The sequence below is a fragment of the Helobdella robusta genome, assembly GCF_000326865.2.
Source record: "Helobdella robusta unplaced genomic scaffold HELROscaffold_50, whole genome shotgun sequence".
NCBI classification, from domain to species: Eukaryota; Metazoa; Annelida; class Clitellata; order Rhynchobdellida; family Glossiphoniidae; genus Helobdella; species Helobdella robusta.
Genome location: NW_008705255.1, coordinates 285,195 through 297,694, shown reverse-complemented (window position 1 = coordinate 297,694; position 12,500 = coordinate 285,195). Strand labels below are relative to the sequence as shown.

At 32.5% G+C, this 12,500-nt stretch overlaps 2 protein-coding genes across 2 annotated transcripts in view; one reads left to right on the top strand and one right to left on the bottom strand.

Moving 5' to 3' along the window:
- The window catches only part of HELRODRAFT_178825 (hypothetical protein), a gene marked incomplete at both ends in the record, with an annotated part of 8,223 nt that extends 2,197 nt beyond the window's left edge, over window positions 1–6,026 (top strand). The window contains 5 exons of the mRNA XM_009027702.1: window positions 2,455–2,571; window positions 2,740–2,841; window positions 3,444–3,693; window positions 3,905–4,091; window positions 4,673–6,026. Coding sequence (XP_009025950.1) covers window positions 2,455–2,571; window positions 2,740–2,841; window positions 3,444–3,693; window positions 3,905–4,091; window positions 4,673–6,026 — 2,010 coding nt within the window. The remainder of the gene's footprint in view (window positions 1–2,454; window positions 2,572–2,739; window positions 2,842–3,443; window positions 3,694–3,904; window positions 4,092–4,672) is intronic.
- A 2,925-nt stretch (window positions 6,027–8,951) lies between these two features.
- HELRODRAFT_114508 (hypothetical protein) lies at window positions 8,952–10,788 on the bottom strand (the record flags this gene model as incomplete). Its single annotated transcript, XM_009027701.1, has 3 exons — window positions 8,952–9,720; window positions 9,915–10,143; window positions 10,638–10,788. The coding sequence occupies 3 exons, from the start codon at window positions 10,786–10,788 to the stop codon at window positions 8,952–8,954; spliced, it is 1,149 nt and encodes a 382-aa protein (XP_009025949.1).
- Window positions 10,789–12,500: the final 1,712 nt, after the last annotated feature.

Genomic DNA, 12,500 nt, shown 5'->3' with positions numbered 1-12,500 from the left:
ACGATGACGCTATTTTCAAACAACACAAGCCTTTATTAAGTTATCAGAAGGCTTCATCGTTATATTAATAATTTATGATTTTGATGAGTTCCTCATAATCATCCTGGTTTTTGAATTTCTGTTTAAAAGTCGGTAAAAGTTATGTAAGGCTTAATCTCTATATCACAAATGAATAATTATAAGTTGGCTGTCATATTTTTCGGCTTTTTATATTCTTTTTTTATTATTTATTATTATTATTATATTATAATTTTATTATATTATTATTTTATTATAATTATATTATTTTATTATTATTACGTTATAATTATATTATCATTATTATATAAATATTTAATAATATTTTTCATATTTTTCGCAAAGCTAAGATCGAAGCGCAATTTCTTAAAATGAAAATTTACAAATTTTCCATATTTTTCGCTATTAAAATAGAAATAAATAATTATATTGACTTAATCAAATTTCTTTCGCCGATTCCTGGCCGTAAAATATTTTCTTCTACGATGTTTCGGTGACCACCACTGGCGTTAAAAGTTTAGCTTATATAGCAGTGCTTTACGCATAACTGTGGTGTTTTTTTTTTAATTTTATGAATTCATAATCAAAAAGTTTTTTTGGATAAATAAATAAAAAACTTTATTAATAACAATATTCATATATATTGTTCAAACACTAAACAAATATTTCAGTTTTTATGTATAACTGTCTGAATGAAATGATAATTGTCTATTGTTGAAATATATCAACGACAAAAAAATTGCGTGTGCGTGTGTGCGTGTGTGTGCGTGTGCGTGCGTGTGTGTGTGTACACGTATATAACAATAAATTTTCAATTATAGTCAGGAAAACATTACAAGATATTACCGAGAGTAAATCTACCGTCGGAGGATTTTTACAGAGAGAAAGGAAGTCACAAGTTCATGTCTGCTGGGGGTTAGTTGGCTGGTTGGTTGGTCAGTCGGTCAGTCGGCTGGTCATCAACATCATTATCATCATCCACAATATTTTTACATTCTTCGCCATCCCCATCTTTAACACCATCATCATCAAAATCAGTATCATCACTCGTCACCTTTAACCTCTAAACTGAATCATTTTTTTGTAACATTTTTTTCCATACAAATAACAACTGACTCATCCACATGCCAAAAACTCAACACACACACACATTCGCATACATACACACACACATACACACACACACATACACATTCGCATACATACACACACACATGCATACACACACACGCACACGAACAAAACGTTATACTTGATAACCAAGGCAACCACTGCCGCAGCCAATCACATTTAAGAACGAGTTTTGACAGGATTAAAAGTGCACCGGAAACAGCGGATAACAACAATTTGCACTCCTCAATGGTTTGCTTCTTTAATCTTGATAAAATAAAATAATAATAGAAACATTCTTTTATTGACCGAAAAGATAAAATCTAATCAACTAACCAACCATTCAACCAACCAAAGAAACAAAAAACCAACCAGCCAACCAATCAATCAATCACCCAACTAACCTAATAGCTCTTTTCGTCCTACAATCCCAAAACTGCACCGTGTTATCCCAACGCCTAAAAGATAAGAATAACAATAAACCAAATAATAATGGGAACATTCTTTTATTGACCGAAAAGATAAAATCCAAATGAAATCAATCGAAAATTATCAATCATATATCAGAGTGTAAATAAATAAGATGTAGAATATAATGTACGGTCCTCTCATGCTCTCTGATCAACAAGTGCTTGAGAGTAAAAAATATATTTAAAATCGGTTAAGTAGTGTTTCTGTCACAATAATAATAATAATAATAATAATAATAATAATAATAATGATAATAATAATAATAATAATAATATTGTTAATAATAATAATAATGATGATGCGAATTATAATGGGATCAATAATAAATAATAATAAGAAAATGAGTGAAATAAAAAGACGAAAGAAAAAAAACCGTCTAACAACCGTCTAACAACCGTCTAACAAACCGTCTAACAACCGTCTAACAAACACTACGCAGTAGCCACAAACGCCAATGCAGTCACCGCGCGTTGAAACTGAGACGTTCTACAGCAGCAGCATCATAACTCCAACAGCTCAATTGAAATACTCAAACCAATAAGTGAACAATTGAGACGATTTTAACTTGAAATTGTTGGGAAGTCTTAACGAAAATCAATGTACAAATAATGAAGAAACAAAAATATTTAAAAAAGATAGAAAATGTTTCATGTGTTCGCATTTACAATTAAGCACATACACACACACATACACACACACACATACACACACACACATACACACACACCACACAAACACATACACACATTAAGCATTGCTAAAATACGATCAAGTTCAGAAGTACACGCGGTTTTGAACAAAAATAAGCCATTCGCATTAACACACATACAAACACACACACGCACACACTAACAGTACCGACAATCTACCTACCATTCGATGATGTCATCGGCCAGAAATAAGTACCCCCCCTGGATCGGTTCATCCCCCTACAACTGGCCAATCCCTATGCCACATAATGACATTCTGAAAGTATAAAAAACTGTGTGGTGTGTCTGTGTGTGTGTTTGTTTGTGTGTGCGTGTATGTGTGTAATATTTATAATAATGATAAAAGTATAATTATAATATTTATCACGATGATAAAATAATAAAAAATTTTATTACATAGTAATATTAACAAATTACGAACGATATACAGGTAAGAATATCGGGTGGTGGTCACAAGTGCACTGGCTACCTGACCTACAACACCCTGCCGGCTATCAAGAGGGGGCACGATGGCAGTCCCTGTAGAAATGAGGTTACTGCAAACAGCATCCCATTCATTTTCTACAATTCTCTCTTTAATGTTTTTCAAAGGTATCAACAACAGACACACAGTGCATCTAAATAGAAGTTTATCGACCGATTGCACATGTTGCATGTGATCAGCTGGGTTTTCTTTGCTTTTGAATCCAGTCACTGTAACAGCAGTGCCAAAGATATTAACCCCGTCGCTTTTTTACAAAAATCTTTACAAAAAGTTTTTTAAAACATCTTTCGATACACAACGTCATTGTATGTTAAATTATTTTTTCTAGTTTCCGTAACAATTTACTTTTCCATTTTATTAAGCTGAAAATGTCAAAGAAAAACATTTATTCTATAATAATTGTAAGTAGAACAAGACTCTGTTCAGAATCGTTTCTGAAATTTTTTTAAATTATTGAAAAATCTCCTTGCTTGAGTCTGTTAATTTAAATTAAATTCATGAATGTAATCAAATTGAGATTTGTTAATGATGGAGAGAACACCAGGTAGGCTTGTGATACAAACATGCTGTGATTATTTATCATATGCTGCTATTTATTATTAGACAGTGATTGTGTCAACATTTCCCTCGTTACAAAAAAACATGACCAGATTCAGGTAAGCGGGACATTACAAATAATTCCAAAGACCAACAATCTCCACAACAGACCAACCAACAGCAATGCCCACAACAACACAAACAACAACAACAACAAACCATGTTACGTCACAATGCGTTACTATGGGGATGCTATCCAGTTGTCAAACTCTTGGATGGTTAGGAGAGATGAGGTTGTCGTTGAGCAACAACACTGTGGTGGAAGTACAATCACCGTTTTTAAGGATAAACTCTGCCCCGGATGTATGTCCTTTGTGTTGTTTGTGTTGTTGTTTATGTGAAAAAATACATAACATTTCTAAAATGATAACCGTTTCTAAAAAAAACAAATTAATCAAAGCACACGAATTCAAAATAAAAAACATCAAAACGAAGAAAACAAAAAAAAAGCCTAACAAATCACCACATTAAACAAAAACCAAAACCCTCCAAAAAAATTCTCTTTTCCCTGCAGCTGACTTCACTTTTGTGTCCACTCGTCACAGCGACTACCCCTTCAGCCTCACCATCTACGTGGACTATAAGCAGAACACCAGGGTCAGTGTCTGCTGTGAGGCTAAGCATCGAAAAGGCGTTCGACTCGGTGGAAACAGTGGAATGTTTGGTATCGTTTCGGTTAGAAATCCGAGATTTTGCGAAAAGTTAGTTTTGGGTCGGTTGATGTTTTATTGTTTTGCTGAATTGGTACAGTGCTTTTCTCGAGTCGACAAGTAACTCGTTGTTAATTTGGGCGGCTGGATTTGCAAGTTAAAGAATAATAAAAAAAAGAATGACATAATTTGAATTGTGATAGTGAGTAAGAGCGTGATGAATATGGCGATGTCATAAGAATGACGACGAATATTATCATATGATAATTTATTTGGGATAAGAATTGTCTTAGAATGGTGATCAGTGGTAATCCTAATAACGTTTTTGGTAAATATGATTGTGATGGTTTGACTGATTAGACTGGCGTTGAAAGTCTGTTAGATGCTTATAATAGTGAAATTTACAAGACAAATTGATAAAATCTCATATTTTAAAGTGAAAAAAGTAGTCTCTCAAAATGATCACAACCGCCAATACAGTTTTCATTTCATTTGAAAGTAAATAAGCACCATTGTCGGTCTCGTCATCTCCATTTCACTCACCATCATTGCATTCATCTTCATTGTAAACTTACTCAGAATCTTAAACCTCTTCACCATGACAACTTCATCATTTTCATGACACGCAACAGGTGCAGCGAGACTAGGAAGCGACGGAAGTTGGAGAAAAAAATGAAGCGAAAGAACAAAACAAAGAATGACGTGGACAACAAAGAAGACGAAGAGAACAACAACAACGATGACGATATTGATGACGTCATCACGGCCATGAAAGATATTCACGACGACGACGATGAGGATGATGCTCAGGCGCGCGACAAACATACCGATGACGATGACGAAGTGAAGGTCAAAAACAAGACCAAAAAACCTAAATTGAAAAAAAAGAAAAAAATTATCGCTAAAGAGGAACCAGCTTACGACGACGATTTTGAAAAGGAGAGCGATGATGAAAGTGGGGAAATGAAAGATGGCGATGCCATGCCATCAAGCAACCGCGATGTCTATTCTGTTTTGGTTAAAAGTGAATCTTCGACTCAGCGTAAAAATGAGAACACTAGAGATGACCAAGATAACGACAATGATAGTGACAAAGAGGCAACCAAAAACGGCGAAAAAGAAGAAGATGCAGAATTAAGCGACAACCAGACACAAAAGTTGCCTAGAAAAAAGGTCAAGAGTCCGCCGACTGAGAGAAAATTGTCCAAAAAAAATTCAAATATCAACAAACGTGAAATTCAAAGTGATGACGATGATGTAACTCCAGAACATGCAAAAGTCAGACGAAGCCTGTCCAAGAAACAATCCAATGCTACAAATAAGACTCTCAGCTCTGACAAAATAAAAACAAACCCTGAATCGAATAAAGAATTGTCTAAAAAGGAGAAGATGAATAAGCTTGAGAAGAAAGAAGAACACCCAAAATTAGAAAAAAGAAAATCTAAAATGTTGCTGAAAAATAAATCTTCGTCAATGAAAAATGAAACCAGACTGGTGAAATTAAATGAAAACGAAGAAGACACAAAAATGAACGATGACGCCATTAAAAAAGACAGCTCTAGAGATCAACGAAGCATTCAAAAATCATCAAGTGTCAGATCTACAAAAAGTGAAATTTTGCAGAGCGATCGGAGTTCGATTAGCAAAAATAGCCAGCGAAGTATCAAAAAAGTGAAATCGAGAAACCCTTTCGAAGACAGCCAAAGACATCAACTAAATAAAACACCAACTGAACCTAATATAGTGGAAGATGACCAAGATGAGCAAGAGGATTCTGAAAACAAATCTGACCGAGAATTCCATGCTGACCCAGAAAATCTGGATGATCGGGAAGAAGAGTTACAAGAAAAAGAAGCTTACGAGAAAAAGTTGAAAGACACAGCGAGGCAGTGCGTCATGGACGTTTACCGAAGCTTGGAAACCTCCATGCTAGATGACGATGACGTCAACAATAACACCCACGAAGCAAATGATAAGAGTGATTAGTAAGATGGAATATAGATCTCTATATCTTTTCGATAATAAGACAATGTGATAATCTGTGCAGGGACAATTTAGTGAGACAGTGTTTTATATGTATATAGATGGTCGTGGCTTTGTTGCATCAGAGTTTTTGTCTGTCTAGAGTTTTATCAACAAACATAACACAAATTGAAAACACGCCTCTTTATCTACAACTACTCTAGTGAGCGCGCATAATTTTCATTATCCAAAAGAGAGAAAAAACGTGATAATACAATAGAAATTATATAATTTTTAAAAACTTTAACAGAAAAAAAAACTGAAATGAACGCAAAATTTTGAATGAAGAAGCGTAGATAATCACCCGGCGAACAGGTAGGTATGTGCTCGTAGTAGATGTATTGAGGCGTGCGTAGAAAGCGCAGGTGTCAGAGGCAGCTAGCTAATTGCCGTACATGTAGTTTGAATCATGTAGAATTGTAGTAGCGTGTAGCCATTCGAGATGGAATATTTAATTGGAGAAGGGAAAAACTATTTTAATTATTTAAATTTTTGTAATAATCAGCAGCGAGGAATGCGTGGAGAAAATTGCACACGTGTACAAAATTTGTTTAATTATTATTGTTATTATCTATTTATCTTAATTTTAGATAATTTTCTTAGGAAACATTAAAATATGTATTTATGTCAGGCGTGTGTGTTTGCATGCACCCAATTTGCCTTTTGTGGGTAAAACACACTTGAAACAAAAATATTTTCTGCAGATAAGTATCATCATCATAAGCTTATATCTTCTGTCACAAATATTTAATGAAAAAAGAGTAATTTTTTAATTTGATGTAATTTATTATCGTATTTGGCATCTTCTCGTTATTTATTCTTAAATTTCAATAAATATATCTTTTATTTCAACGTGCATATAATAGCTATGTGACAATTTGATCTTTTTTTTGAATGATATAAGTTCAGTTTAAATAAATTGAAAAAAAATAATAAAATGATGACGATGATGATTTTAATAGATATTCTTGACTCAGTATTGTTCTAAATTAATTTCAGTTCTACAGTGGATTGTCTTTACCTTAGAACAGTGCAAATAATTTGTTGAATATATATATATATATATACATATACATACATTACATACAAGTAATTATTCGAATATATATATATATATATATATATATATATATATATATATACATACATTATATACCTACCACTTAACAAATATCTTTTTACAAGTTTGATTCAAACAAGTCGAAAAGTTTCTTTTGTAGGTACTATATTTAAAACTTGTAATGAACATTACATTCGTACATATTGATATACATTATATTTATACATATAATTCTCCATACCATATACACAACCACGCAAAATTTTATTTATTTTTCACAAATATTAAAATCATTTTTTTTATTATATTGTTCCTGCAAATTTAACATTCTACAGGGTTTTCACATGAAGCACCGACAAACAAAATCTCTCAGATATTTTTTGTTGAAATCTTCGTTGCGAATACAAATTTGTGCCCCAAAGATTATATATCTACACGACACGCCAGAGCTTGAAAAAATAAATTGAAACGAAACAAGAAAGATAAAAATATTGCGGATTGGAAAAAAACCATCATTTATATATTATTAATTAAGGAGTGATAATCTGTTTGAGAATTATTATTACAAAAAACCCCGTCGGGAAACAAAAGTCAAAACTGAAAAAAGAATGGAAAATCCGATTAGAACAAAATCTGAGCAGTGAAAGAGACGGATGCCAACATTAAGCCAGGTGAACAAGATATTATGTTCGTACGAGATATATTTACCTGTAGAACCTTGTATCGCAGTTTTAGATGGGGTTCATTCCAAGCGTGACTACCAAAACCGCAGTTACCGCAAACCTTTACGGAAAACTTTCGGGGATCTCAAGGTTTTTTTAAGATATAATATCATTAAAATAAATTTCTTCAATTTAGTAAATCCGGACCCTTTCATCACGCTGAAGTTGAATTGAATTGATCAATTCCCAGTCGGCATAAGCGATGCTGTTCATGAATTAAATTTCTTCTCAACTCATTAACAACTAACACCATCATTTCATTGAATAATTTTTAATATAAAAAAGCACGATGTAGACATAAAATATTTCACCTGAACTAAACTCAACGACCATTCTTGAAAAATGTGAACGGTTAAAAATGTTAATATTGAAAGCAGTGTTAGTTTTCTAAGAATCTAAAATTGCGGACGTCAAGAAGAAAAACTAAACCATGTTTAAAAAAATAAAATAATGCATATGATAGAATGGCTGTAGGTAGCAAAAACTATTATAACGAAATTAAACTGTTAAGTTTATTATGAAAGCAGCGACAAGCTGAGTGAACATGCAGTTGTTAACCAAAAGTGGGAACATGATCAAAATAAAAATTAAATGAATACACAAATATATCCATATATATATTATGTATACAATACACCATAAAATATAAATATATGTATGTATGTATATATATATGTATGTATGTGTGTTACATTCATAAATATGAAAACAGTAAACAAAATGTAAGCTCATAAAGCCTAAATAAATTTGTAAAACTTCGGTCACATCTCAAAACAAAGTCTCATTTAAAATAAAAATATTCATTTATATAAACAAATGTATGCAAAAGATCGAAGAAACGTATGACATAATGAAAAAACAGAGAATTTCGTAAATTAAATTTAAATCACAGAGCTCATGTTCAAACAATTATCAATGTCCAGTTGGTTCGAAAAAAATTTCATCTGAAAGCAAAGTTTTAAAATACTCTTTTTAAAACAAGAATAATAGTCAATAGAAATTCAAAACAGAACGATCAACAATTAAAGAAGTGATCCATTCAAATTGACATTTAAAATAGTTTTGTTTTCAACCGAAGCAGGTTAGCCGAATATCAAAACATGAAACTCATGGCTTCATAAACTTTCCAATGAAGAGGACAGCTCCTGAATGGTTATCCTTGATGAAAAAGATGAACGGATGATCAACTCGGACTACCTCAGGTTCCATAGGGATGACTGCGCAACGCAACTCAAAGACTACACCGGTGGCTGCAGCTGCTTCAGAACCTTCCTCATTCACCTCCACAAAAGCTTTGTGAATCACCTTTGACACATACAGTTCTTTTGTTCCATCTATCTTTGACAAATCTGCTCTACTGTCGCTGAACAAATCAATGATACCTAACTGCTTCAAAACATCATTAGCTTCAAAGCTTGTCTCTAGTTTGAACCTGGGAAGCCAGAGTTGGACTTCCCTCGAGTAAAGATGCTGTGAAACATTGAACAGCTCATCCCCATTCAATTTTTTCTCTACATCAGATAAACTTGTCTTATTCAGGTCTGGCAAGATGACAATGAAACTCAAAGATTTGCCGACATAAGGTAGTTCAAGTACCTGGCAATTAAGTTCTTCATAGAAACTATACCTCAATTTTTTCTTGTGAAAGTGCATCATTGGGACTTTAACTTTGTTTGTCTTACTGATGAAGAAATCTTCTTCCTTCGTATCCTTGATGTTGAACTTTTCATTCCAATCCCCTTTGAAGTAGATGGCGTTGATGAGGATGAGTCGAGTGAGGGGGTTGAGGATTCCAGGTGCAATCAAGTTTTTTATTTTCTGGTTGGTTTGTTCTTCTACCCATTCATTGATCTTCAGTGCACATTCATCAGGATTGCTTCTGTTAGGATTTAAATAAATTTTATTAATCTACCAATGAAATCCAGCAATAATTTATCAAATGAATTCTTCTCTGAACCAATTATTTTAGAGCATTTGCAATAAATGAATAAAACAATTAAGAGCAAACATTTATAAAAAAATTTTTGAATTAGTAATTATTTCTAAAAAAAGTATAAAAAAAATAGTTACTTAAAATCAACTGGCTCTAATTCAGCACCATAAAAACTATTACACTGTTGCAGAAAGTCCTGGAGAAAATTATAACTTTTCTCACCATACAATTTGTTTGCCATGTGCAACTTGTAGACTCCTTTCGTGTCCAATAAGTTGTTTCTCAGCTCTTTGAACAGTGGGTGTAAGTTTTTTTCATTCACTCTGTCAAACCTCAAAGCTGATTTCAATTCCTCTTCAGTTTTGCCTGAGTGGTTGTGATAAATACATTTTACATACTTTTACTTATTTACTAATTATGAAAAATGTTTCAAGTATTAATCCCAACAAAATAGAGATAGATCAGATCGATAAGTGATACAGATACAAATGAGATAGGATGGGCTATCATCATCATTCATTATCTATGTATTATAGTACCATAGAACATAGAAGAGATAGATATAGCCCACAGACAATAGAACATAGAAAAGATTGACTGATAGATATACAGCTCAGATAGACATTACTTATTAGATAGGGTTGATTGATGATAGGCCACACTAGAAAAACAATTAGATTACACATATAGTCAGAACTTTTCAAGAAAGAAAATGTAATATTCATTAATAATTATATATTATTAAAAAGTTAATTTTTTAGTAATACCAACAGCCTCTATTCCTATTATAGTATAACTATAATTATGATAAAAAATAATATTTTGCCAAATAGAAACTGATTGTTACCAAGCTTACTTACCACTGGCCCCCAAATACGTCATGGCAAGTGCGAAAGAAATGCTGATCGGCGAATAGAACAAATTAGCGTCCGGGTGAGTTGCGGCTAATTTGCCATACAAGTCCAATGCGAATTCAGCATTCAACGAGCTGATCTGATTCAGTTCGGCCATTTTTCTTGTTGTTTAAAAAAATCAGTTTAATAACTCCAAGTGCTTTAAGTGCTTCTATCGGCACTTGAAATAATAAGGCAAACTCAATGGCGGACACCTGTCTGTAGCCAAAGACTACAAATGTTGTTTAAATATTTCAAGAACAAAGCCTTAATACAGTAACCTGTAACCTATTCTACCATATACAACAAATTTTCCAATCCTTCACTATACTATTCCAGCTCAGAGCACAACTAAACGTTCAATCGTTATAAACCACAAATATTAAAACCTACACATCGTTCAGCCAGAATCGGAAAGTATTAAAAAACACGGAACCATCCAATCAGTTGAGTTCGCAGATATGTCGTCACAACATAGCGCCATTCAACCAACATATGGGTTAAGTATTGTAGAATAATGTTAATCGGTACATCGTTACCATCTCCCTATTCATAAAAATATCATCATAACCAACATTACATTCCCAAAACATCATCCTAACCATCACCATTCATAAAAACATCATAACCATCATCACATTCTTAAAACATCATCATAACCATCATCACATTCATAAACATCATCATATTCAAAAATAACATCAAAACCATCACATTCATAAAAACATCGTTACCATTACTATCATATTTATAAAAACATCGTTATCACCATCACATTTATAAAAAAATCATTATCATCATCATCACATACATAAGAACATAACCATCTTCACCAACACATTCATAAAGACATCATAACCATCATCACATTCAAAAATAACATCACAACCATCATTCATAAAAAAATCGTTATCATCATCACATTCATAAAAACATCGTCATCATCACCATCACATTCATAAAACCATCTTCACCATTTTCATCATCACATTCATAAAAACATCATAACCATCACACATTCATAAAAACATCGTCATAACCATCATTACATTACATTCATAAAAACATCATCACATTCATAAAAACAGTAAAAAAATTGATGAAAAGAAACTTAAAAATGTAGCCAGTAAAAAAATTCATAAGAAACTTAAAAATGCTTAACTTAAAGAAGGCTTCCGGAAATAATAAACCTAGGCAGTTTATTCCAAAACTTCATCATATTAATCAAAGGGCTGAATAGTTTGAGTAGGGATGTAAAGTGAGGAGTCGTTAATTTTTAGAAGGAATGAGTAGAAAATGTCGAATGTAAAGTATAGATGAGATTTATGCGAATACAGCGACTTATGGAAGAAAGTTTAGTAATAAGTCTAAAGTTGGTTGGTTGGTTGGTAGTTCAAATCTTACCTACGACAAAGTAATGGCTTACACTAACAAATTTCCAAAGATTATGTGATGTTCTTTAGAAAGATTTTTTTAGGACTTGATTGTTAACATTCATAAATCCATTATCATGATCATCAAATCCATAAAAACATCCTAATCATCATATTCATAAATGCATCGTAGCTATCATTATCATATCCATAAAAAAAATCAGATTCATCTACACCACCATCACATTATAATCATCATCACATTCATAAATAAATCATCAAAACTAAAACACCCTCACACTCATAAAAATATAACATAATTATCTTCACCACCACCACATTCATAAAAATATCAAAATAATCATCACCAGATTCATAAAAATATCACCATATTCACTCATCACATTCCATAAAACATCGTAATCATCACATCCATAAAAAACATAACCATCACATC